The 27,803-nt window shown below is 33.3% G+C and overlaps 2 protein-coding genes across 2 annotated transcripts in view; both read right to left on the bottom strand.

Annotated features, from left to right (window-relative positions):
• The window catches only part of LOTGIDRAFT_235866 (hypothetical protein), a gene marked incomplete at its 5' end in the record, with an annotated part of 28,514 nt that extends 9,274 nt beyond the window's left edge, over positions 1–19,240 (bottom strand). The window contains 14 exons of the mRNA XM_009065877.1: positions 33–140; positions 871–939; positions 1,259–1,366; positions 2,695–2,807; positions 3,207–3,357; positions 4,147–4,246; positions 12,466–12,553; positions 13,431–13,578; positions 14,230–14,541; positions 15,734–15,835; positions 16,240–16,293; positions 17,001–17,072; positions 17,970–18,232; positions 19,102–19,240. Coding sequence (XP_009064125.1) covers positions 33–140; positions 871–939; positions 1,259–1,366; positions 2,695–2,807; positions 3,207–3,357; positions 4,147–4,246; positions 12,466–12,553; positions 13,431–13,578; positions 14,230–14,541; positions 15,734–15,835; positions 16,240–16,293; positions 17,001–17,072; positions 17,970–18,232; positions 19,102–19,240 — 1,827 coding nt within the window. The remainder of the gene's footprint in view (positions 1–32; positions 141–870; positions 940–1,258; positions 1,367–2,694; positions 2,808–3,206; positions 3,358–4,146; positions 4,247–12,465; positions 12,554–13,430; positions 13,579–14,229; positions 14,542–15,733; positions 15,836–16,239; positions 16,294–17,000; positions 17,073–17,969; positions 18,233–19,101) is intronic.
• Positions 19,241–21,355: 2,115 nt separating this feature from the next.
• Positions 21,356–27,067, bottom strand: LOTGIDRAFT_235865 (hypothetical protein). The gene is made up of 5 exons (XM_009065876.1): positions 26,959–27,067; positions 24,128–24,281; positions 23,397–23,536; positions 22,967–23,084; positions 21,356–22,298 (listed from the first exon to the last, which is right to left on the bottom strand). Exons 1-5 carry the CDS (start codon positions 26,990–26,992, stop codon positions 22,082–22,084), a joined length of 663 nt encoding a protein of 220 aa, XP_009064124.1. The 5' UTR covers positions 26,993–27,067; the 3' UTR covers positions 21,356–22,081.
• Positions 27,068–27,803: the final 736 nt, after the last annotated feature.

The raw sequence follows: 27,803 nt of genomic DNA, 5'->3' as shown, positions 1-27,803 counted from the left end.
AAGATAGCTATATCTCAGATGTAGAAACTTACCTTATGTAAAATAAGAGTTCTAGATTTAATATCTTCTACAGTGAAACCTTCAGAGATGGGAGGTAACTCTTCTTCTTTCCATTCTCTATCTGGATTCTCAATAAAACCCTAAAATGTTGAACAAATCAAAGACAGCTATGAAATTGAGTAATTTTTTATTATCTGCTTCAATTTGAACTGACAAATGAAGGTGATGCCAGGAAGTGTGCATCGAGAAAAATGTATCCAGGTCAGTGACATTTCCTAATGTCAAAATATGAGATGAATGGTGTTTTACGTCCTATGTCCTCTGAACCATGTGGGCTAATGAAGACGGCAATGCCATGCAGGGTACAATGAGGGAAATTAGCCTGCCCTTTTTCAATTTCCACCGGTCAAGGAATCTTTAATGTGCACAGCCTGCAGGGCCCTCCTAATGTCAAGTGATTCTAAATAAGCAAAGCCTGTAGCACACAGGCTCTTAGGTTTAATGACTTTTTAACTTTCTCCATGTCAGTCCCACTCATCTGCCAAGGGAGACACTACACTTGTCATCTCGTCCTAAGTTAGCAAGCAATTGTCAATCACATTGAGCTAGTTAATGGAAGGTTATATTTCGGGCAGATGAAAAGTTTATTAGCTGCTACCAGTGCTACCAATGTATAACCAATATGCTGTTATGGATTCTGGTTTTGTATTGCTGTTCGGATTGTTAGCACTTTTAGTTTTTGTTGGTTTTTTTTGTTATTAAACCATGAAATAAGGATTATTCTGAGTAATAATACTATTGATAAAACTGTAAACTTCCATTTATAAACCATAATAACGAAGATTTAATAATCCACCATGCATTACTTACCTGTGCATGATTATAGCTGAGTTTTACACAAGACTTGATCACACTTCTACCAAACCATTCTTTAGATATCTGAAATATATACCAATAAATACTGACTACTAAAGAATTACAAAATAAAACCAAGCAATGTAACCTGTGTTTAACTGAGAAGCTTTCCATCATAAATGCTCGAAAGCACACTTCTTTAAACAAATGTTCTGAACTTATCTCGAAATGTGAACTCTGAATAACAACATGTTTCAGGTTCTGAATATTTCGAAGAACATAATATATGAATATAGTCAATGCTCTTGAAAGCGAAAAAAAAAATCATTTGGGCAACGACAGAATTAAGCATGACTGGGTCAGTGTTTTTTTAAACCTGTCATAAAAACAAACATCTACCTACCTCTCCTTGACTGTTGATATGCCAACATACAGAAAATGTTAGTCTATCTTTATCTGGGTTTAAACTACATAATTCTTCACATAGTAACCTTGGTAACATAGGTATAACCTGTTAAAATAAAAAAAAAAATAGGTATAACCTGTTAAAATAAAAAAAATAGGTATAAAATGTTGAATTATAATACAGAAAGTTCTAACATATACCTGTTCAATTAAAGTAATAAAGTTATAACCTGTTTAATTACAGTAATAAAGTTATAACCTGTTTAATTACAGTAATAAAGTTATAACCTGTTCAATTACAGTAACATGTTTATAACCTGTTCAATAAGTAATAAAGTTATAACCTGTTCAATTAAAGTAATAAAGTCATAACCTGTTCAATTACAGTAACATGTTTATAACCTGTTCAATAAGTAATAAAGTTATAACCTGTTCAATTAAAGTAATAAAGTCATAACCTGTTCAATTACAGTAACATGTTTATAACCCATTCAATTACAATAACAACAAGTTATAACCTGTTCAATTACAGCAAGAAAGTTATAACCTGTTCAATTAAAGTAATAAAGTTATAACCTGTTCAATTACAGCAACATGTTTATAACCTGTTCAATTACAGTAACAACAAGTTATAACCTGTTCAATTACAGTAATAAAGTTATAATCTGTTCAATTACAGTAACGAGGTGTAACCTTTTCAGTTACAGTAACAACAAGTTATAACCTGTTCAATTACATTAACAGAGGTCTAACCTTTTCAGTTACAGTAACAACAAGTCATAACCTGTTCAATTACAGTAATAAAGTTATAGCCTGTTACAGGGGTGTAACCTTTTCAGTTACAGTGACAACAAGTTATAACTTGTTCAATTACAGTAATAAAATTCTAGCCTGTTCAATTACAATTACAGAGATGTAACCTTTTTAGTTACAGTAACAAGTTATAACCTGTTCAATTACAGTAATAAAATTATAACCTGTTCAATTACAGTAATAAAGTTATAACCTGTTCAATTACAGTAATAAAGTTATAACCTGTTCAATTACAGTAACATGCTATTACAGTAACAGAGGTTTAACCTGTTCAATTATAGTAACAAGGGTGTGACCTGTTCAATTACAGTAACATGATTACAACCAGTTCAATTACAGTGACATGCTATTACAGTAAGTGGTGTAACCTGTTCAAATACAGTAACAAAGGTGTGACCTGTTCAGTTACAGTAACATGTTTATAACCTGTTCAATTACAAAAAACATGTTTATAACCTGTTCAATTACAGTAACATGATTAAAACCTGCTCAATTACAGTAACATGCTATTACAGTAAGTGGTGTAAGCTGTTCAAATACAGTAACAAAGGTGTGACCTGTTCAGTTACAGTAACATGTTTATAACCTGTTCAACTTACAAGAATGAAAAGATAAACCAACCTTCTGTGTTAAGTAAACACTAGTAGCTCTCTCTGATGCCACTGTATCTAGTTCTGTTTTAGCATCCACAAAATAACTAACATCTGCTATATGTACACCAACTTCATATGTGTCTGTAATATATAAAAGTTAACATTTGTGAATTTGCTTAATCTGCTCATAGACATAACAAAACACAAGACAAAATTATGGAATATAACACACTTCTTTAATAAGGTTAGGCACATATGTGTTATATTCCATAATATTGTCCTGTGTTTTGTTATATGTGCTCCTCGCTTCTATATGTCGTTCAAATCTTGCTCATATTTTTAAATAAAAATTAAGTTCCATTTTTAAAACTAATTGTTCAACTGATGAGGCTTGTTTATCTGAAACACACATCAACAGCATTAGACAAGCTCAAGTCAAATTTGTACTATTTATTTCTGAACCTCATTAATTGCTGTGAATGGTTAAAAAAAGGGATGGAAATGCCTAATTATATAATAACTACAGTCCTCATAACCTACCGTTGCCAAGGTAACGACACGAAACGGCATCATCTAAGTCTCTAGCTGTAGCAGGATCTATAGTAAAAACACACTCTTTACGAAAATCTCTTCTTGTCTTATATTCATTTTCAGGAATCTTCCATGGCACTGTTGGCAGACATTTTATAGCCTGAAACAGATCATAAATATGTTATAGATTTCACTACATCAAAATATAAGGATTATACTGGATTTGGTATTAGATTTATATTCATAAGCATCAACCAGGGGTCGAGGATGCACCAAATCAATTGAATATTGCTAAAAATTTTATGGGAGAATCCTCTCAGACAAGAGGCTGGGGATTATGATGCCCGATACAGTTGCAGCACTTTAAAATTAGCCTTGACATTGTCCCCCCCATTGAGTCAGCCTGTCCCTATTTGTATCTCTGAAACCATATTTTATATAAGTAGGTAAAATTTGTAATAAAAGATAGTGGGCCACAGCCATATACGCCCACCACGGCATGCGGATGGTAAATATTCAAGATTTTGGGGCAAGGGCAATAACTCTGCTTCTCACGGTCGAAAATAGCTCAAATTTGAGCTTAATCTTTGTTTTATGAATATGTATACACATACCGAATTTCATTTGATTACATCAAAAAATCTAGTTTTTAGAGCATTTTACAAGCAAATGTTGACGGACGGACGGACTAATTACAAAAGGTAAGATGGTATGCAAAGGTCTGATAAACAAATTGAATGCATTTGTAAAAACAAGGGCCATAAGTCACACTAAATATTTCAAATTTTGTTTATTTCGATTAAATTGAGGCCCAATGTTTGTAAAATTTCAGGGATTTGAAGGCTCAAATTTTGACAGTGAGCTGTGAACATTATTACTCATTATTACTAAAGTATGATTGGTCAAAAAGAATGGTCAACCTGTCCCTATAAAAAAATCTTTCAGTTACCTCCTCACTAAAATCACTAAAATCAACGTCATTTTCTATTAATAAAGCTTCTGTTTCAGGTTCTATCAGACCAGCTTCTCCAATACTTCTACTAAGATTACTGAAATACATAATATACAACATATATAAACATAGGCTTGTGGCAAGTCTCGCAAGCGAATACGCCCGCCAGCAGCTTGATAAAGAACTAAATGTGAACTGTAAAACAAACTCTATTTCGTAGCCTGTAGAGTGAGCATGAGCCAAAAAAGTGAAAAAAAGCGATATCAGAGTTTTATGTGATATCTCTCAAGAAAATCAGCGGATCATCACCAAATTCAATAGTGCACATCTTCATAATGATATTGACACACATACAAAAGATCAAAAGAATGTATGGAGAATCGTAGCCTGTGGAGTGAGCACAAGGCAAAAAAATAAAGAAAAACGAACGCGAAATCAGAGTTTTATGCGATATCTCTGAAGAAAATCATTGGATCATCACCAAATTCAATAGTGCACATCTTCATAATGATATTGACACACATACAAAAGATCAAAAGAATCAATAGAGAATTGTAGCCTGTAGAGTGATAATGAGGTAAATGTGAACGGATGGACCGACAGAACGACGGACGGACCGACAGGGGCAAACACAATATACGCCCATACTTACGTGTGGGCGAATAAAAATAAACTCAAAGCACATTCGGCAATTTAAACTGAAAAATAATAACTAGCCTACAAAATATCCTGGCCATGTATTCTCGAAATACTCTTAGCGCTAGGATGTCCTAGAGACAATGTTAAAAGATAAGAACCTAGGACATCCTAGCTCTAAGATCGTTTTAAGAATACATGGCCTGGTCAATTGATAGCAGAGCTAAAGCCTACACAAATAAAACCCAACGATGTAAACTTGGTCTAACTGAGAAGTTTTCCATCATTAATGCCCTTTAAACAAACATTCTGAACCTGTCTCAAAGTGTAGACATGAGAATAAGTTCTCCTTGTCTAACTTCAGTTGGGATGCAGGCTGAAAGTAGGTCAGTTGTCTGAAGAGTGCAAGGCGTGAAACTCTGAGAAACGACATGATTCAAGTTCTGTTTTTATTTTTCTAAATTGAAATAACTATTATTAAACTATTAACTAACACCTATCAAGTTAAATAAGCAAATGGTATAAATGCCTCAGTTTTTTTTAAATGTCAACCAAACTTTAGAAGAGTCTTTTTTATGTATGTCATACATCACTTTGCCTCTACATGAATTGCACTACGTCTTTGTATATGAAAATGCTTTATCAAACAGTTGTCTATAATGTGAAATCATGATTCATCATGGAAGATCAATGATCATGGATTTTGTGGGTCAGCCATGATTGTTAAGTAAATGATTGCATGTAATTAAGAGTTTTAACCAATCATAAATGTCCATGTATGTACAGTCTGGATAAATAAAAAAAATACTTTTTGACCTTTCTTGATCAGTCACTCATTAGAATTTTGCTGGTTATTCTCTTCTAATTTAGCTAAATTATGAATTAATTATGGACATGTGAGACAAACTGATATTTTTCCAAGTCATTTTCATATAAGTATTAGCATTTTCATTTTCATAAAAGAAAATAAGGGAACTCATCTTTAAATAAAGACAGATAATGTCAGGCAGTGTACAATGATGGGAATTAGACAACACAGTGATATCAGCCTACTGTGGTATATATAGCAGTGCAAGTGAGAAAACAGAAAAATCACAAAAGCATTGATGGAGATTTGAACCCATAGCACATGATTGTCAACTGACTGAGCTATTTCATTGTGAAAGAAAAATTAACGATCTTTATCCTAAAATAGTACCATATCAATCTTAAAATAGACACATGATGACAGGACCTGTAGATCATGTCTATAATTAGATCAATTAGTCTGCTAATTGATTGATAGAATAGTTAATAAACTTCATTAATGTTTTTTTCCATATTTTCTCTCCATCCAATCTCAATACAAAACAAACTTTTTGAATTATTAATATATACATCTATAACTTTCATAATAAGTATATTTTTATTTCAATTGAAATTACAAGACTTAAGAAATCAGTCACTAAAAGGGAGCTTAGTCAGGTCAATCATCAACTGGATAATCATATCTGCATTCCTGCCTTTTGCAAATTGCTGGATAAAGTCGATATGGTCCCTAAAATTAGACAAGTCGTTATTTTATATTTCAAACCTCGATAATTCTTGACGCAAATGAATTTGAAGACTCCAATTTCGATGGTTAGGTATTAACACTATCATTACTGATTAGCTTAGTTAAAAATTCCTATTTCAGTGGGAGTAGAAGGGGCAGGAAGGGATTGTGACCACCAATTTTACTCCCACTTTATTCATTATAAATATGGTTAAAAATTCACCAATTCAATTCAATTTTTGGAATATTTGTCTCAGGAGATATTCTTGAGATGCTTGCAACAAGAAGCCTTCACATTTTGAATTCAGTCTTGACAGTTGTCCCCTTATTTTGAGAACAGACTGTAGTTCAAGCAGTTAGAGTGTTGGAATATTGACATCATTCCGGGTTTACCCTGTACCCCCACTTTATTTCTAAAATATCTTAAGGTTTCTTTGGGGAGTACTCTCTTACCCTCCAGGGAAAGCTTCAATTCTACCTTGACAGTTGTCTATCAATTCAGTCAGTCTGTCTGTCCCCTATTTGTACCCCCAGTCTAGGGAGGGACGCGCTGCCACTAAAGCAGGACGCATTTTGAGATTCGCTTCTGAAACGTGACATGGGTAGCTAAATTCATCTTCTATAAGGTTTTAAATTGAAACAAAGAAAACAAATTGAAATAGAGCTGATTCAACCAGTGATTGTCCAGAGAATTATGAAACACACACTTATTAGGCATATCAATATGTGTCTAGCCCAAAACACATTTATCATGTATAATAATGAGACTCCATTTTGACAATCTTTCGTAAATGGTAACCAAGGAAACATGACCACATAGAACATGAAAGTTAGTCGGGTGAAAAATGACCCCAAAAAGAAAACACTGTCGTATTGGAAACTGCAAGAGGAGAAACAGATTTTTGAGGAAAAAAGGTAAGGGATATTTATCAATATCTATTTAAGGAGCAATGTGGTTCTCATCATTGAAATGTGAGGATCTGACATCTTGAATAGTTTTTCATTTTTGTCCTTCAAATGAAGGTTACCAGCTCTAGTGAAACACAGTAGAAATATTTAATGGTATTGGATGTGTGGCTATGCATCTACTGAATTTTCTGGCAAGTATTTGCCTGGCAAGATATGCCCAGTTTCCTGATATATTTTCAGTATATCAAGGGCAGTCACCTATCTGTGTCAAATGATACCAAAAATCTAATTTGTGCAAGATATTGTTGATTTAAACAAACACACATTATTTAATAAAATTCTGTCATAAACTGTCACCTCTATTGTCAACAAATTTTGATGAGTTTTTACTTCATATTAATCGGATGAAAACTGTACCCTCTATTGTGTTCACAAACAAATTGTGACGCATGTTTCATAAATCAAGGGCAATAACTCAAAAACGCTCATCAAAGGTCGTCAAATTCGAAATTGTTTGAGATCTCATCATTATAATTGATCACACCAAATTTCATTTAAATCGGATGAGAATTGTGGTCTCTATTGTGTCCACAACCAAATTTTTACGCGTTTTTCAGAAGTCAAGGGCAATAGCTCAAAAACTGTTCGTCAAAAGATCGTCAAATTCGAATTTGTCCAAAATTGCATTAATACAAATGATCACACCAAATTTCATTTATATCAGATAAAAACTGTTGTCTCTATTGCGTTCAGAAGTCAATTGTGTACGGACGGACATAGGTGATGATAATATACGACAACATTATAATGTGGGTGTAAAATAAAACGTGAGAATGATTTGTCTAAGATTATAATACACAAATACTAATAAACTTCCTTTCATTATGTCATGTCTATATAAAGTCTAAATTAATGGGACAGGTGTGCCATTTGTTGGGATTGATTTTAGTCTAGACAAAATTGGTAAATACTCTTTAGAAGTACTAGAAATGTACGAAAATCATATAATTCCTTTAAAAATACTTCAAACTAGGAATTTTACTCACTATTTCTATATATGTCTTTTCTATATATCACAGAGTATCTTAAATTGACGAGTTGTCATTTTAAAATTCAAACTCAGATAATTCTGGACAAACATGGATTTAAAGGCTCATATTTTGACGGTAAGCTGTGAACACTATAACTGATTGGCTCAGCTAAAAAAACTTGAGTTTCTGAGACTTAAGTGTGAGCGTCACAAACACTTTCATGATTAACCTGAATGTAAAATGACAAAATCTGAAATAGAATGAAGAAATGGCTGTAGAAAATAATGAATGAACTTATTCTGTCTTGCAGGAGTAGTAATAGAACATATAGATAGGAAGCACTTTGGTATAATTTATGTTCTATTTGCAGGAACTTAACCAAGCACCATTGTGAAGTTAAGAGAAAATGTAATATATATGGGGATGTGAAAATGAAGCTAATTTGGTTGATATATCAAATAACAACAACAGTAAGTTTATTCTCCATGTATCACACTAATCACATTTTTTTCTCTACAACTGAGATGGTAAATTCTACTTTTAATGATAACTTGCCAGGCAAGGTAATATACATCCACGAGCTAAAAATTGAACACGTCAAGAACAAGGGCAATAACTTGTATCAAATTTTTCCATATTATTTGAGGGATTTTCAATAAGGTTAAAGGTTTATTCCTGGGTAATAACAAACAATTTCACTAAGTTTTGTCAAAATCTGTCATGACTTATGGATGAACAGAAGAAAAATTCTGAGTTTCCGAGACTAAGGTACGCTTGGTCAAACAGCTGATGAACCTGTCCCTTTTAAGTGAATTACTATACTAATTCAAAATCCAGTATGTTTAGTAGTCCTTTTCCTTTTTTCCAGAAATTCTACAGCCATCAAGACAATACAAGTTTGGATCGTCTGAAGTGTGACAGCAGTTCTGAAAAACTCTTATATATAGCTTTGTTTAAAATAGTTGTGAATTTAACCATCATAATAGTTTTTGTTTTTAAACATAAAAGTCAGCCAATAAAACAGAATTAGTTATAAAGAGAAAGTCATCAAAATACAGAGTTTATTCCAGTCAAATACAGAGGAATTCATCCAGTCAAATACAGAGGAATTCATCCAGTCAAATACAGAGGAATTCATCCAGCCAAATACAGAGGAATTCATCCAGTCAAATACAGAGGAATTCATCCAGTCAAATACAGAGGAATTCATCCAGACAAATACAGAGGAATTCATCCAGACAAATACAGAGCAAGAAAGTCAATAAGTCAAAAAAAGAAAAAGAAAGTCATCAAGCAAAGTTTGGTTATTTAACAGAAAGTCATCCAGATCAAGTGATATCTTTAATCAAAGAGTGATTATCAAAGTAGCTGAAAAGTAACCAAATCAAGTTTAAAAGTCATTACAACTAAGCTACTAAGTAAAGTAATCAAGTTATCGTTTTCAGCGATCAAGTAAAGTTATCAAGTTATAGATTCAGCCATCAAGTAAAGTTATCAAGTTATAGATTCAGCAATCAAGTAAAGATATCAAGTTATAGATTCAGCCATCAAGTAAAGTTATCAAGTTTTTGATTTCAGCAATCAAGTAAGGTTAACAAGTAAAGTTATCAAGTTGTGTTCAACCTCAAATAATGTGAAAAAAAGCAAGTTATCAAGTGACGTGAAACAAGAAAGGCAACTGGTATCTTAAATCATATCCTACTTAGTAAATCTACCCTGTTATATCTATGTACCATCCACAGTTTACTATGGGCGTCCATAAATTAATAACAGTTCGTGAACTGGGTCAAATATGGCCACAATATTCAGGAATCATGGACGAAGTGGAAGCGGAGAATCTGCCATTAACCATCTTTCTTGGTATTGTTTGTATATTTGGTATCCTTGGTAACAGCTGTGTTATCATTATTTATGTTAATCTCAAAAGGAAAACTCCCTCAATCTACTTCATCCTTACTTTGGCCATTTCAGATTTTTTAGTATGTGTTTTAGTCATGCCGACACTAATAATGGTACGGTATATAGTGGTACCGTTGGAGTATTCTCATTTATGCAAAATCACTTTATGGTATTCTTATGCATTGGTAGGTTTATCATGTCTGTTTCTACTTATCATAGCCATTGACCGTTATTTGGCTGTCTGCAAAACTCATAAATTAAGATTGAACAACAAATGGGCCTTTATCATGTCATTGTCGGCTGTAACCATGGCCTTCATAATAGCCTTATTACCAGCCTTAAATTCTTCTGTATTTATCAATATGAAAATTAACAATCAAACGTACACCGTGTTTCCAGAACGATGTCACATTACGGGCCTAGTCTCTAACCCCTTACGCGAATTTGACGAACGTTCTCAAACACATATGATTCTCTTTATACTATACTTTATAATGATTGTCTCTATAGCTATCTTGTATATCGTGGTGTTTTCTACCTTGAGAAAGCGTGAAGCTAACTGGAGAATGTGGAATAATTCCATCCATCCTGTAGTTCCCAACCCCTTAGATCCTGACACACCTGTCATCACCATCGCTGGTGGTGTCACCGGACCCTTGACCACGCCCACCACAGTTCAAGCTGCACCTCAAACATCCAATTTCTTTGATTTGTCTTCTTCCAACAAACTGTCCACCATTATTTCACGTAGGTTGTTTCTGGTCACTTTGATTTACATTCTGACCTGGATGCCATTTTATTTGATTGAGTTTAATCTGTTGTTTTACCAGGAGATATTACATAAAATATTTCTAATTAGTAACATGATAAACCCTATCATCTATCCAGCTACCAGTAAGGTATTCCGCTCCCAATTCAAGAAAATATGTTGCAATAAATGTTTGAAAAATAAGGGCCATAAGTGAAAGATAAGCTAGAAGGAAAGGGATTCCTTTACAAAATTTACTTATAACTCTTTACTCTGAAATGGCAGTTTGGAAATAAAAAAATTTTGTAAGCATTATGATTATAATGTTAATTTTGTATAAATATGTATACATAATTCATGATTAATATGTTAATTTTGTATATATATGTATACATTAATTATGATCAACATGTTGATTATGTATATATATGTATACATTAATTATGATTAATATGATAATTTTGTATAAATATGTATACATAATTTATGATTAATATGTTAATTTTGTATATATATATGTATACATAATTTATAATTATCATGTTAATTTTGTATATATATATGTACACATTAATTATGATTAATATGTTAATTATGTATATATATGTATACATTAATTATGATTAATATGTTAATTTTGTATAAATATGTATACATAATTTATAATTATCATGTTAATTTTGTATATATATATATATACTTAAATTCTGATTAATATGTTAATTTTGTATATATATGTATACATTAATTATGATTAATATGTTGATTATGTATATATATGTATACATTAATTTATGATTAATATGTTAATTTTGTATATATATGTATACATTAATTTCTGATTAATATGTTAATTTTGTATATATATGTATACATTAATTATGATTAATATGTTGATTATGTATATATATGTATACATTAATTTATGATTAATATGTTAATTTTGTATATATATGTATACATTAATTATGATTAATATGTTGATTATGTATATATAATTATAAATAACTTTTGACTTTTATGTTGATTTTGTATATATATTTTATGTATACATTATATTTGTTATGTATTATGTATTTATTGTTTATATTCATAAAATATCTAACTTGATAGAACCTTGGTATAAATCTTTTTAGATTACAATGGAGACGAAACGAAATTATAATCTCATCGAATCATGATATGGAAAAAGTAAAAGATAGTTGACCACAGCCATATATACGCCCACCACGGCATGCGGATGGTAAATATTCAAGATTTTGGGGCAAGGGCAATAACTCTGCTTCCAACGGTCCAAATAGCTCAAATTCGAACTTGATCTCTGTTTTATGAATATGTATACACATACCGATTTTGATTTGATTCCATCAAAAAATCTAGTTTTTAGAGCATTTACAAGCAAATGTTGACGGACAGGGGTGCCGACAATATACGTCCACATAGAGAGATGTGGGCGTATAAAAATAAATGATTCCAAAAAATCGAGAGCTGTATGTAATTGGCTTCAAATTGTTTTGGGTCTGTTGTCAACAGATAAGGGTATCGAACAGAATACTTACCCATGAGGCATTTTAGAATGTGCTGGCCAATCTACTATTCTAGCTATAAACATATTGGTAGCATAATCATTTGGTCTCTCGTAGAAATCTATAATCATAATAAAATGATGAATAACATCTCACCTCAACAACAATCATCATTAATTTATTGCTTATTAACCTTCAAATTTGCCAAACGTTAGAAAGAAAGGTTAACAAACAACCAGTCTAATTAAAGTTTGACCAAGCTTTCGTTCCGTTTTTTTTATTAGATTTTACTTTTAATGTAGCCACTTCAGTTAGGGTCTATCGAAAGTCCTCTCTAAAGTTCGTCAAATTAACCTTTTGACCTAGCTCAATGGAGTCTGCTTTAACCAATCAAATTTCAGTCGGTTACAGCATAGGTTCTTAACATGACGCCAGTTGCTTATTTTGAGCAAATCGTGGCTTTGGGTTCCCAGTCCAATGACCTTGAATAAGTCATCTTCACTCATAATTCCAGTCGACCCAGCTGTAAATGGAAAGGGATAATCCGGAAATGATCAATGCCAAGAGGTTTGACCAAGGACCAGCTGGTATAAAGGATCCTTAACTGTGAACCTAAGTTGTTATACTTGTAAAATATAGTTGTTTCTTTCTTTAGACTGAAATTGCCACTAATGGTTTGGAAGTGAATCCAGTAATTTACACTATAAGTTTTTGTATTAAATTACAGAAAGCTTAAATCGGGCTCTATTTAACCTTCTTCATAAAAAAAAAAGAAAGAAAGCAACCATTACAACTAAAGTCTTTTCTACCAGCTGGTCCTTTGCCAAACCTTTTCATTAATCTTTTAGGAACAATATATAGAAAAGAGGACATTTTCAAGATCACCAGACTTTCCACATGCTGACAGAAACTAGAACCCATGATCACCATTTGTTTGACATGTAAAGTTTTCAATGAGCTAACCGACCGTTCTTCAGAACAATATGTTATTTTCTTACCTTTAGGGCATTCTGACATTGGTATTATAAGTCTAGGTACCCTGCTATCAAACGGTGCAAACAGAGCTTTTTGTGGATTCTTGTCTTCCATCAGTTTAATATAACCACTGGCAGCCCTCGAGTGTTTCCTTTCTAAAATACCAACAACCTAAAAATATATTTAGAAATTTAGCTGACTAACTACAATATCATTTGTTGTTCATTCAGACATTTTTAAAGTGCTATGTCAGTCATGCCTGGCAAAAATAGAGCCCTATTTTTCTGTACCTGTACTACTAATTAATATAGGTAACAACCTGCAGTGTGCAATGCGTGACATTACACATTATGTTACACAAGATGCACAATGATTTAAAAAAAAAATAGTGACTGACAAAATAAGATAAGTAAAACATAAGAGTGATTTATTGCTAATAGTCACTGAAACAACATAAGAACATGGCCCACATTGTGTTTCATAGAATTTTTCTGCTGACACGGAACCCGCTAGCTTATCACGTGACTTCGTTCATTGGACTACATTCTAGCAGACGACACTTGGAATTCCGATTACAGCTTGGAATTATAAGGAATTTCTGCCGATAAAACATTGTGATATTTGGTAATAACCGAAATCTGCCATTTTGTATTTGTATGTATTAATACATTTTACCTTGCTTGAAACTACTGGATTCATTCTACTAGCTGACATTGTACAAATAACCCATGTTTATCAAAACAAGCAAATTAATCATTTACGGAGATGCACGAAAAATAGGTTAGTATGAAATTAGATTACTTGACTGTGTATACAACTTACCTTTCCGACTTTTTGAGCAATGGAGTCAACTCTTTCATTCTTGGTCTTATCCTTAAATAGTCCTTTGGCTGCAGGGCTTCCCGATGTAACGACATCCTTGACTGAAGTGTAGCTTTTTCCACCATAAAATTTGTCACGGACTAGTCTATTGTTATTACTATTGTTGGTATTTTTCACCACAATTTCTTCCCCTTCTACAATGACGTCTGGTCCACTGTCTTCACCACTATCACTAGAGTTACCGCCCTTGGCTGCAGCTTCAGATCCTGAACTCACACTTGATTCATAGCTTTCTAATTGTTGTTCTAAGATCTGTGTTGCGAAAAAAAAAGATAGCTTGCCAGGCAAGGTAACATACGCAGCTGTCAGAAATGATTAAACAGTCTTTAGTGACTACAGGGTTGCACAATATAGCCAATAGAGTGAAACGTCAAGTCAGACACGATATTTCGGTGAAAATCGATAGGGATCATCTTCATAATGACATTGACATACAAAATAAAAATCAAAAGAATCTGTAAAGAATTGTAGCCTGTAGAGTGAGCACGAGTTGCACAATATAGCTAATAGAGAAAAACGTCAAGTCAGACACGATATTTCGGTGAAAAATTATCCGATCATCACGAAAATCGATATGGATCATCTTCATAATGACATTGACACACAAAATAAAAATCAAAAGAATCCATAAAGAACTGTAGTCTGTAGAGTGAGCACGAGCCAAATGTGAACGGACGAACCGACGGGGTGATTACAATATACGCCCATCTTACGTGTGGGCGTATAAAAATGTGAATCTATCCTGATAAAACTGGGTAACTTCATGAGATGTGCAATAAGGAGAATTTCACTCTTACAGTGGCAATACTCTACCAAAACTTTTTATAAGACAGTGGGCGCTAACAACTTCTATCAACTATATTACCAAATATCACAGTTATAAAGTTAAGAATTAATAAATATTGAAACTTTGAAGATAAAATGTTAATTCTTAACCCGTTACCCCATATCATGATACATGTATGTAACGTATCGTGACTCTTGTATCGCAATACGTATCCTATCGTGACCCTTGCATCGCAATATGTATCGTATCATGACCCTTATATTGCGATATGTATCATATCATGACCCTTATATTGCGATATGTATCGTATCATGACCCTTATATTGCGATATGTATCGTATCATGACCCTTATATTGCGATATGTATTGAATCATGACCCCTGTATCGCGATATGTATCTTATCATGACCCTTGTATTGCGATATGTATCGTATCATGACTCTTGTATCGCAATATCTATCGTATCATGACCCCTGTATCGCGATATATATCGTATCATGACCCTTGTATCGCGATATGTATCGTATCATGACCCTAATATCGGGATATGTGGCGTATCATGACCCTTGTATCGCAAAATGTATTGTATCATGACCCTTGTATCACAATACGTATCGTATCGTGACATGATAGACGATGCCCAACACTATAACTTACCCTCCAGTTATCTCTATCTAATATCTGTACAGCCACAATATCACCATTTAAAGCTCTGTTTCGGTTCAATAGACCACAAATATAAATATCATTTTTACCATTCTAAAATATAGACATCTTTATTCAGATAGTAGATAATATTCCTCTACATTTCTGATTGAACTAAACAGTGTCACATTTTAAATATCAATATCAAAACATATAGTTTCCTACATTACATTTCAATAAATTGTAAGCAAACTAGATGCAGTATTTCTTATCTAAAAAGAGTAACATTTGCATTTGAAATTACAAATTGTTTTTTTGATGTTTTTGCCCCAACATATGGGTCAGAATGCATTTTTTCCAAAATTTGCTTGGGAGAATTCCTGTCGACGCTTCATTAAAGGCTTGCAACTATGAAGCATCAAGTGTTGCAGCATTTCTGCCCTCTATTTGTACGCCTAGTTTCAGGAGGGCTGGCGCCGCCACTGTTCAGTAAAACCATTAAGATAGTTACTACTTACAGGAACTGCTACATAGGCATCTGTAAAATTCTTTGGATTTATTCTAATTTTACCCTAAAATACAATAATAAAACAATCTAAAATCTAAAAAGATATCGGAAAACATAATATAAGTTTTGTTAAAGTTAGACCAACAAAAAAAACCCAACAGTTCTGGCTTTGTAAAGAGCTACATCATTTTGTTTTATTGAACAAATTTTCACAACTCTTAAGCGACAAATAGAAATTTGATGCAATCCGTAGACATAAGTTATAAGCTTATTTTACAAAGATAACTTAAGTTCTGAAAGATCCTTTCTACCAGCTGGTCTTGTGTATTTTTTTTTTGAAATAACTGTACCTTTTCACAGCTGGGTCAACTTTATTTTCTATTTGTGGCTATTTTTATTATATCTTAAAGAGATTTTAAATTTTTTAATATGTGTATCAGGGACACTGATAGCATTAATTTGCACCATTCCAATTTTCAATCAGACATCTGTGGTTCTTGCAATTCTACTTAAACTAAGTGTTTGATGACGTCACTAATTGCAAAATATGCTTTAACACATAAGGATCTTTGTGATTAGCATTAACACTTACTTTAAGTGGAATTGCAAGAACCACAGATGTCTGATTGAAAATTGGAATGGTGCAAATTGATGCTATCATTGTCCTTAATACACATGTCATACCTCTTTACAATCCCTGAACCATGTACATCATACCTATAAATTCATTTATGACTATATCTTAAAATGCAAAAATAAAAACGACCATACCTCTATGAGTTCGTGTCTTTTAAACCCAGCTGATAACTCTTCTCTACTCCAGTACTCTTCAAATTTAAAGCCCTAAAATATACATGAAACACAGTTAGAAATAAATTTACAGATTAGGAATTTTCTTTTACATTGTAATTATATGTGTGGAAAGTGTCGCATGATGTGGAACTCTGAGTAACAACATGATGCAAGTTCTGTTTTAAAATTTCTATATGAAAAGTGTTAGAGCTCAATTTCAGTTATCTAGATCACTTTCCAGAATGGAAATCTGACACCTGGTGTAGGGCTGGGTATCGATTCTAAATTAAGATCAATTATCAATGGCATACTATCGATCAATAATAATCGAAATAATTCAATTGAGAACCATTTAAATACTAAATTAAAAACCATGCCAAAATTCTTAATTCCAATTTTTGTGTCATAGAAGTATATTCTTGCTTGAATCATTTATTGTTGTTTATTGTGGGTATGTTATGTGCTGAAGATATTACTACTTGTTAATGGATACAGGGAAGAAAATGTAACTTTGACATATAATCAATTATGAAATATGATAATCGATAATCAAAATTATAAATTCTTAGAGACAATTATTTAGATCATTTCACCAAGACCTAACCTGGTTACATAATTGAATGAAGTCTTAATTTCTAGGTTTTTATATTCTCACAGACAGAGTAACTCATTTGGTAGTTAGAACTGCTTGACATGATGGTAATAACAGTTTGAGTGGAATTGCAGGGACCACAAACGTCTGATTGAAAATAAGATTGGCACAAAATGATACTATCAGTGTCCCAAATACATAAAAAAGTTCAGAAAACCTCTTTACAATCACTTTAAGATATCTTATAAAGATAACATTGAAATTTAGAAAACCTTTTTACAATCCCTTAAACAGTGGCTTTGTTACAGATTCCATTGCATGTGCTAAAATATACAGCTAAAACAAATAAAACCTACTTGTTTTCTTTGGGATTCTTTCTTTACTTGTGCAGTCTTTGATCTGTTATCAGCCTTGTCTGAAAAGTTTCTTTGCTGTCTATTTCCTGCACTATAGACATTATTTCTGTTCTGTTTCGGCTGTGGATGGCCGGCACCACTCTGACCTGATGCCTGATTATCATTCCAGGAATATTGAAGAGCATCTCCTTGTCCCATACTTCTCTGTAATCTTGAGTAACTGCCTCTTTTAGGTCGCTTGGAAGATTCAAGGCCTAAACTTCCTGAAATCAAATGATTCAAATTGATATTTCTCTAATGAAAACCCAACTTGATTTACCAAATGTTGATCTCAATGCATTCAAAACCGGCCATTTTATCATGATTAAGGATATTTAGAGCTCTGATTTGCACAAATATCATACAACTCTTCCATTCTGCTAAAACTATGCAATGAGTAGAGATTTAAGCTTACATAAAGAAATGTTAACTCTGGAATTGCAGGAACCACAGACATTGGACAAAGAATTGGAATGTTCCAAATTGAAGTTAAAGAAGTCTCCGATACACATACAAAGGCTAGAAAATCTCTTTACAATCCCTTTAAATATACTATCATTGGTAGATAACGGAGTGCAATAAAGACCATAAATAATGAAAACAAACTGTTGCAATCTTTTACTGTCATATTTCTAGTATGTCAAATGTAAATTGGTTGACATTGTGCACCCCCTTAATAATTTCACTAGGAGCTCACTGAATCATATGATTTTTTCATTATATTATCATATATGTGATTAATGCACACAAGCAGTCAACCACCAATAAAATGATATCACCAGATCAATGAGGAATTAAAGCACCTCAGACAAAACATGACTTGGACCAAAACCAAAGACTACTTTGACCAATGACAAATTGGACTAATTCTAAAACACAATCTCTGATTTGGACCAACTCTCATTAGGGAGGAAATAGAAAATATCACCTTTGGTTAAAGTTTTTTCCTGTTCTACAGAGAAATATGTTCATCCCAATTTATAAGAGGTTTTATTTCTCTTTAAAAACTAGCTCTTTTAAAAGGGGTCTGAGTTATCTGTGGTTCACATTGTCTTGTACTTTTTCCAGTTAGTTCTGTATGAACTGCACTTACCCATGCCTGATTCTAATGAGGTCATTTGTGTACCATCTCCGCCTCGGTTTTGCTCCATTCTATTTTTGTTTTTAGAGTGATCAGATCTCTTTTTCTGTGGTTTTTCTTTTAAAGAAGGTGAGGTCCTGTCTCCCTCCATTTTGACATCTAAAACACGATAATCTTCTCAAAGTAAAAACATTATTAAGCTTATACAAGACTTTTTGTCGTCTGAATCTTACAGTTTTGAAGCTGATATTCCCATTATCCCTTAGAAAATCAGGATAAAATGATTTACTAACAATTGCAATGTCATCTGTATTGGTCAGTAGGCCGAGCTATAATTATGCTGACACAAAAAAGATTAAAATATTAACAAGATATTCATCCAACTTTTATGACAATATATTCCTAAAGCCCAGGAGACATTCTAATTCAAATAATTTTTGGTGAATAAATATTTACTTAAAATCTAAAAATCTAACAAAGTAACCCTTGGCTTAGCTTGGGGTGCTATGCAATAGGGGCATATGACATCATGACTTAAGCAATTGATTTAACATAGTATAGCACTGGGGTGTCAGATTAGTATGTAAATTGCTATGTGTCATCATAATGAATCACTCTGTCGCACTGTCAATTTTCAGGTTGGTTTGGTAAAGTGAAAATTATCTTCTATAAAATCATTTTTCCATATAATAATTTTCCATTGCTTAACATTTTCATCAACCTGAAGATATCTTAAGACTCTCAATATTATATTTCAACCTATAGGCAAATAATTGGTGAAATGCGTTATGCGAATACGTCTGCACTGTAGAAGAAGTCGGTGTGTAAACAATGATTATTGACAAACAGAAAGTAGAAGTAGGCCTTGTCGTGCACTGACACTCTGCCTCTTGAAACAAAAAAACAAAAACATCTCACCTCCTTCAAGATTTCCTCTTATTTGATACAGGTGTCTACAATTTCCTGACCAATATCTAGACCAAATTATTTCATAACAACTTCTATTTTTGTGAAATGCAATAAACTTTCGAAGAAACATTGGACCAGAATTCACATGTGGTTGAACTTGCTTTATCGACACGTTTCGATTTTGAGTAACGAAAGATAATCTAAAAATCCTAATTTGAAATTTGTATTTACAAATATATTTATATTTTGAAATCGATAAAATAATGCAAACCAGTGCATTATGTCATTTAACGCTTCTTGTTGCAACATATGAACACATCACGGAACAATTATGAAGCACCTATTCTGATAAACAAGTAAATAAAGGGCCATTTTTATCTTTAAAGAAAAGATTAAATCAGGGGAGGTAATTTCAATTATGTAACCAGACAAACTCAGACCATTGATAAATAAGAATAATAACAAAAACGAAAATTGATGAATCAGACAATTTTTCATTGTAGGTTATACGCTACGATATTTAATAGTAACTCCCGACTTGTGTTTCGGATATGGACAGGGTGTTTGTAAAAGGAAAGGGTTATTATAATAATCATATAGTCCGAGTCTTAGAAAGTCTTCACAATTTGTTTATTGTAAGGTTTTTAACTTTTCTGCAGCTTCAAATTTTCAAATTACACACGGGACACATAGTCACAAACAGGTTCTAGGTCCTGATGTAAAGAATGGCGAACAACCGCTGTAAGCGGAAACGTTAGCTGGGGGTAATAGCTGGAATTGTGGAAGGTTGATGACAGAATGTAAGTGTCGTCCACATCTAGAATATACAGAACTATATATAGATTCCTGTTTAATAGGTGAAGCTGTTGCTCCCGGTTTTGATTTTCATGATTTTAGCTGGTTAACTCCAGAACAATTGAAGACTGCCGAACCAGAAGAACAAACTGTTTTAAAACATATTCTACATCGTGATATTAACAAAGTGGGAGATCAAAAATATACTTTATCAGACGCCACGTCATTCTATGACTATTATGGTTGTACAAATATCAACCATTTCATAGAATCCCGCTAAAAAAATAGTTCATAAAGGTCCAATTGATTTCATTTATATTGCATATAGTGGCTATCTATAGTCCCCTAAGCCGACAAGCTAATCATACGATTGACCACAAACCACAAATGAACAGCGCCGAGATAACTGAATTTATTTCATATGGAAACAACTTGTAATAATATGTATTGAGGAAATAAAGGTGGAGGGTTTGTTATCACGCCAACAAGCAATCACTTTAGTTTTGCATTATATTACTCAAGAACCAAATAAGTTGCAGAAAGTAAAACATAATACATTTTTACATAAGCTGTGTAGATATTTATTTGAAAATTAGACATACACATTATAAAAAATACAAAATATGAATTCCGAGAAATTTGTCCCAAAATGTTGTCGTTATTTCTTTTAGAATCTTCTAAATATATACATGAACATGTATCATATATGTTGACAATGAAACCAGATACTTAAATTATGTATACAGAGAACAATTACATGCAAATGTACATTCTTATACATTGACTCATATCTTATAAAAATATAATGTAAGGGATATCAGTGTAGTATTTGGATATGGATTCTAGAGCTGAACCATGAGACAGTCATGTCTACAAAACGTTGTTTTGCTTAATGTGGCCCCCACATCAAAGTGACCACCAGGACACGAAACTACGTTACAAACCATGCGTAGTTTTGTATGCCAGCCAAACTTTCCACCCTTTCGTTCGGTTTTTTGTTAGCTTTTATTTTTAATGTAGCCTCTCCAGTTAGGGTCTAAGGACTGGCCTCTTAAACATTCGTCAAAAATCCTTGACCCTTGCTGTATTTGACCTAACCGAGATTTAACCAATCAAATTCCAGCCATCTCTAGCGCTAACATTGTGTGAGAGATTTGATTGGTTAAAGCAGATGCCATTAGATTAGGTCAATTTATGCCTATAGTCAATTTATTTCTTTAAGCTTCTATGTAATGCTTATATTATTGTTGCAATAAGAAAAATAGAAACAATTTTAAAATGGAATTATTTAGAATATAAACATCATTAATGAAATGGTTATCAATAGTACAACAGATTGGTACATAGTTGGTGCTGAGCCAAAAACTTCGCTTTCAAATCCAGTCTCTCCTCCACAGGCTTCTGGATTCTGAATTTTACTCAATTCCAAAAGCGTTTTCTTAGTTTCTGGGCATTCATTGAATTTCTTTGAATCCTCAATGCAGTTCTTAGTGTTCTTTTGGGACCTGAAATAGAATTGAGATACACGTAAACTGGAACTGGAACTTGGTGTTCCTAATGAATTATCATGCATTCTTTATCATATCATTATGTTCTTATTGCATAATAATTAAGAGTTTTAACCAATCATAAATGTCCATGTATGTACAGTCTGGATGAACAAAAAAGACTTTTCGACCTATCTTGATAGGATAGATAGATAGGAATTCTGTTGGTAATTCTCTTCTAATTTAGCTAATTATGAATTAATTATGGACATGTGAGACAACATCGTATTTTTCCAAGTCTTTAAAACACCTCTACTTGCTATTCATATAAGTATTAGCATTTTCATATTTATAAATGAAAATAAGGGAACCCATCTTTAACCTTTGACAGCAATAACTCGCCCATACCGGTATCGGAAAAAAGATACAGCATTTCCAATCATCATGGTCTAGGGAGCTTACTTCGTGAAATAAGGATTTGGATAAGATTTGCTCTGGTCCGTTTTTTGTATTCAGTTTGCGTTTGAGTCTGCGTTTAAGTTTGCGTACACATGTTATCGCAGCTTAACGGCGTTTTGTGGAGCGACAGTAACCATATGGATTTGAAATTTGAACATAATTCTTGTAAAATTAACAACACAGTTATGATTTTACGTCCATAGATTTCGGATACTTCGTGTACTTACCCGCATACGTAAGACTTAAATTCATCGTAGGTAGGATTTGAAGATAGGTCATTTAATCCTTGAGTAAAACAAGAAGCTGATTCTGCAATTGCCTTAACTAGACAAGTAACATTATAGGCTGAAATTGAGTAGCACAATTAGTTATAAATCACAATAAAAATAAATATATTTTCAGAAAACGGTATCAAACAGTGTAAGTAGCATACATTCAAGTATTATCTGTACATAGTATTCCAACCCACCGTTAGAGGGAAGCATTGACGCTTACACAGTTGCTAACCCCTTCAAGGAGATTGCACGGGCAAGGATAGGTATTAGGGGGTGAAAGCCGACAACGGGCCGACTTTCGGAAGCACAGACACAGGCATCAGAATTTTTCTTACCTTAATGTTCAGTATTAGGGGGTTTGTTATATTTGTAAATTACTTACAGTTGAATCGGTCACATAGATAATTCACAGTTTTCTCGTTCATTTCATTTGTAGGAAATAAAGTCTTAAAACTATCATCATAGCATTTCAGGACTGTATTGTATATACATGCCGTCAGAGAAATTAGCTGTGTCTTTTTGCTGGAATATAATGTACAAAAGTGAATTAGAATGAAATGAAATGTAGTTTAACTTCCGTTTATATTATTTTATTCATTGCCAATTTCATCCACAGTCATTCCTCTTCACGCGACCATCTTTTTAAAGCAATCACCTTCAATTTGCGACCACAGTAAATTCACGACTTTTCAATGTACTTAAAAACTCATCATGTGGGGTTGTCACTTTGTTTCAATATTGACAATATGCTAATCCTCAATAGAATAACTAAATTGCTAATTAATTATACATCAGTCTAACCATCACAACAAAATAGTTCTGGTGTTTATTCCACCTCCATTAAGAGACCGTTTTGTATAGATGACTCTTTCACATAGGGCCAGGGTTGATATCCCGTCCGAATATCTAAATGCTTTATGCGGGTGAAATTTCTCCAGGTATTACCCTGCCGATATCGAACAAAAGGTTTTACTTCATATAAAATTAAAAGGTGCTATACGTCCCGCTTTTCTCAGATGCAATTGTGCTTTAAAAGGGTAATTTTTGAAGTACAAAACACAATATTCAGTACCAAATGAAGAGCTTATTCTGAGATTGATTCACTTTACTTACCTGCAAAATGCCTCAGTCGGATTGGTAAAAAATGATACCAAGGTTGATGGCTCCAAAGAACTAAAATCAGCGCTGTTGCTGATACAGGTTTCAATCTCCTTGAGTATATCTTTTGAACATCCAGAGAATAACTGTCCATTTACACCATACACTCCTGTAAGAAACAGTACATAAATAATTGCAAAAACATTTGGTGGTGTTGATCTTCGGATTACCCAAAATTCAAACTCATTGGGCTGTTCATAAAACTTTCACTATTTTGTAAATTTCATTGATGTATAATAAAAATAATAGTGGACTAAGAACACAACCCTGTGGGACACCAGATGAGACCGTCTTAGATTTATGACACATTTTTGTTTGCTTCAAGGTAATCTTGAAACCATTCCTTGAGATCTTCTCTGACCCCGACGCCCGCCACCATGCTTATGATAGAGTCCATCATGCCAGACCCCGTCGAAAGCCTTTCTGATGTCACAGAAGTGTAAATATTTATTTGTTGAAAGAATATTGAAATAGTCGGCAGCCAACTATACTCACAAAAAACCAAACCTGAACTGAAATCAAAATCTGAATATGAAGCTTTTATTACACGGATGGTACACCTCGAGGTCAATGACTGATGCTGAAGAAATAATTTATTAATATATTTATGGTAAGGATTTACCCGGATCGGAGGTTTACCCAACTCAGAGGTAGCATGAATGTATATTTTGTAAGCGTAGCTCCAGAATGGTTTATTCTAACTAGATTCTTACGGACCATGATCTGATTCAACTAATTCTTCCTCACCATAAATATATTGGTAAATTATTTCTTCAGCATCAGTCTTTGACCTCGAGGTGTTCCATTCGTGTAATAAAAGCTTCATATTCAGATTTTGATTTCAGTTCAGGTTAGGTTTTTTGTGAGTATAGTCGGCTGTTGGGCCAATAAAAAACAAGGTCTTAATATCAGTCTCAACTTTCTGATATATCTTTAAATTATTATGATATATGGAATACTTCTTGAGCTTATTTAATCCCAATTGATATTTTTGTAAGTACAAATGTATATCTACATTTATGTATTGACAGTTATTAGTAGTTGAGTGAATGCCAGTATCCATATTAAGCATCTAAAGTGGAAAAAAGTTCACAGTCAGTGTAATTAAAACTTGATCAAACTTTCATTCCGTGTTTGTTGTTGTCTTTATTTATGATATATAATATTAATATAGTCACTCCAGTAAGGGTCTAACGACAGCCCTTTTGGACGTTCGTCAACTAAACCTTTCGACCTAACTCGATTACGCCTGCATTTACCCATCAAATGCCTACTCTCTCCATTGCTTGCATTTGTGACGCGGTGTTTATCAAGTTTGGTCGAACTCGAAAGGTTAATATGACGAACGTTCAAAAGGGCCCTCGCTTAACTGACGTGGCTATATTAAATTTCTTAAAGTTTTACCTTTGAACCAGATTATCTTGTAAACCTATCCATAGCAACTAGCAATATCAACAGTGATTGATACTCTACTTGATAAATTCCATTCCTTTTCCAAAAAACATAGCTGCGGAATTTAACGGAGGCAAAAGAGCCTTGACGATGATCAGGAAGGAAGGCTTTCAACAACAGCCAATGGGAAACATTACCTCAGAGCTTGATATGTTGATTTGTGGGCCTCTATCGTAAGAGGGTTGGACAAGACAAACGTTTTCTGCAATATGGTGCAAAATCACTTGACTGCAAATTAAAAAAGTTTCTGTATGGTGTCATTATTTTTCCGTTTAGTAACTGGTTTAGCAAGTTTTGTGCATGTCGATTAATAATTTAAAACAGGACAAAAGGCTCGTATGCGCCTAAAGCTTATAGTTATTAACCCACAACTCGTATGACATTTTCATCACTGAATATAGTAGCCTATTGTAAACTCTGTTTCTTATAACTATTGTGCTAGTACATAAGATTAAAATATAATATATATTTTATAATGCTCACATGGTCTCTAAGTGACTTTTTGATTAGGCCTACTATCTGCAGTTACATACAGCCACGTCGTTAGGGTAGGGTCCCTGGGGGCTGGGCCCCAGCAAGTAAGAATTAAGCCCCAGCAAAACCTTGTTCAATTCAGCAGATAGACTGATTCGTTTTCTTCGTACAAATTCAAAAAGATATAGATTTTGATACGTTTTTGGCAGCTTAAAATTGTCAGAAATGAGTTCTCTGAGTCTTTAAGTCTTCAAATTTTCTGAATACAAAATCTGAGCCCCAGCATCAATTCATTCCTAGCGACGGACTGGTTACATATAAAAGTTGGTATAAATTTACAATTGATTCATTTTAAGTTTCATTTTTTTTGTGGAAAAACTTCTTGGAAAACTTGGAAAGTGTTAAGGCGGATCTCTTATCACTAGTACGCTACACTTATTGACTGATTCTCTCCAAATTTAGCGTCTATATTATAAAGCAGACGAAACTATGTGTGGCTCTTAAGGGGAAAATACTAACACGTGTGTAGTTGACAACCATTTTGAATCTCTTCTTCGCCTTGGATTTTATAGAAATGCTACAATGTTTCGACAAAACCTTCAAATCACATTTAAAGCATTTCGAAACGTTTAAATGTGATTTGAAGGCTTAGTTGAAACTTTATTTTTTCAAAATGCGACTTATTGAGTTGAGGGAGAGATTCACAATGAATGCATATTTCCATTGTTCAACAGCATTTTTAACGCAAAAGTTACGAATTGATTAGTTTGCACATTGCACCATTGTGCTATTTTCATTTTTTCCTTCGAATAGAATAGATCTATGGCAATCTCAAGTAAGCGACAAAACAATATACATACCAATAACAGCACACAAGACTAATTGTAGAAACATCTTGATTGAAACAAGTTATACTTTATAGACAAAATTTTCAATGTTGCCCGTAAGGTAGTTATTTTTTTAACTGTTGCTCAGTCCTATGTTACATAATTACACGTATATTTGAAGCTACAGCTACAGCTATTGGTTGATAGAGCCTGACGTCATTATATCCTTTCCTAGAAATTTTATGCTACTCCATTCCGTGAATGCATATATGTAGATCAATAGCCTCCAGCAATACAGTGGTGTTTCTACCAGCCCAACTTTATAGGCCTTATTAGAGAACAGGGCGAGTTTTCTTGGAAAACGTCTAAGTGTGTTATGGAGAGAAGCCACGCCACTGACATGTATAATCACGTTTATCCACTTTTGGGTCGCTAATTTTTGAGAATTTTCACCATGTTAAAAGCCTAACATCGCTTAAATTGTTGTATCTATACAAAGCTGGAATAAGTCCATTTATAGACATTGCCGGTTATTCTACAATGTCCCAGGGTTCGCACAGGTCATGGGAAACCTGAAATATCAGAGAATTTTAAAAACCGTTTTCCAGACATGGAATATCAGGGAAAATCATAATAATTTTTGGGAAATTTGCATCTTAATCTGGAAAAATAATATTTCACATTGGCTACATCAATATGTTTGTAGAATAAACACGATCAAGAGTAGTCTTAATTATCCTGTACTTTCATTACGTGAGACATGTGCAGAGTGAAATGAGCCTGGTTAATCGCGCGTAAAGATATATCAATATAGGAGACTAGTAAAAGTAATGTATCTTGGATCACGTGATATTTCCGGTCTTTCTCTGCGTGCTAAA

The sequence above is a fragment of the Lottia gigantea genome, assembly GCF_000327385.1.
Source record: "Lottia gigantea unplaced genomic scaffold LOTGIsca_71, whole genome shotgun sequence".
Taxonomy (NCBI): domain Eukaryota; kingdom Metazoa; phylum Mollusca; class Gastropoda; family Lottiidae; genus Lottia; species Lottia gigantea.
This window is presented reverse-complemented; position numbering and strand designations above follow the sequence as displayed.

Bases quoted from the DNA above. Each gene is read 5' to 3' on its own strand.
- LOTGIDRAFT_235865 (XM_009065876.1), bottom strand. From the start codon at position 26,992: ATGTTTCTACAATTAGTCTTGTGTGCTGTTATTG. The intron at 24,282-26,958 runs GTATGTATATTG...TGTTTCTTACAG, and splicing joins AGTCTTGTGTGCTGTTATTG to GAGTGTATGGTGTAAATGGA. The intron at 23,537-24,127 runs GTAAGTAAAGTG...ATTATATTCCAG, and splicing joins CCGACTGAGGCATTTTGCAG to CAAAAAGACACAGCTAATTT.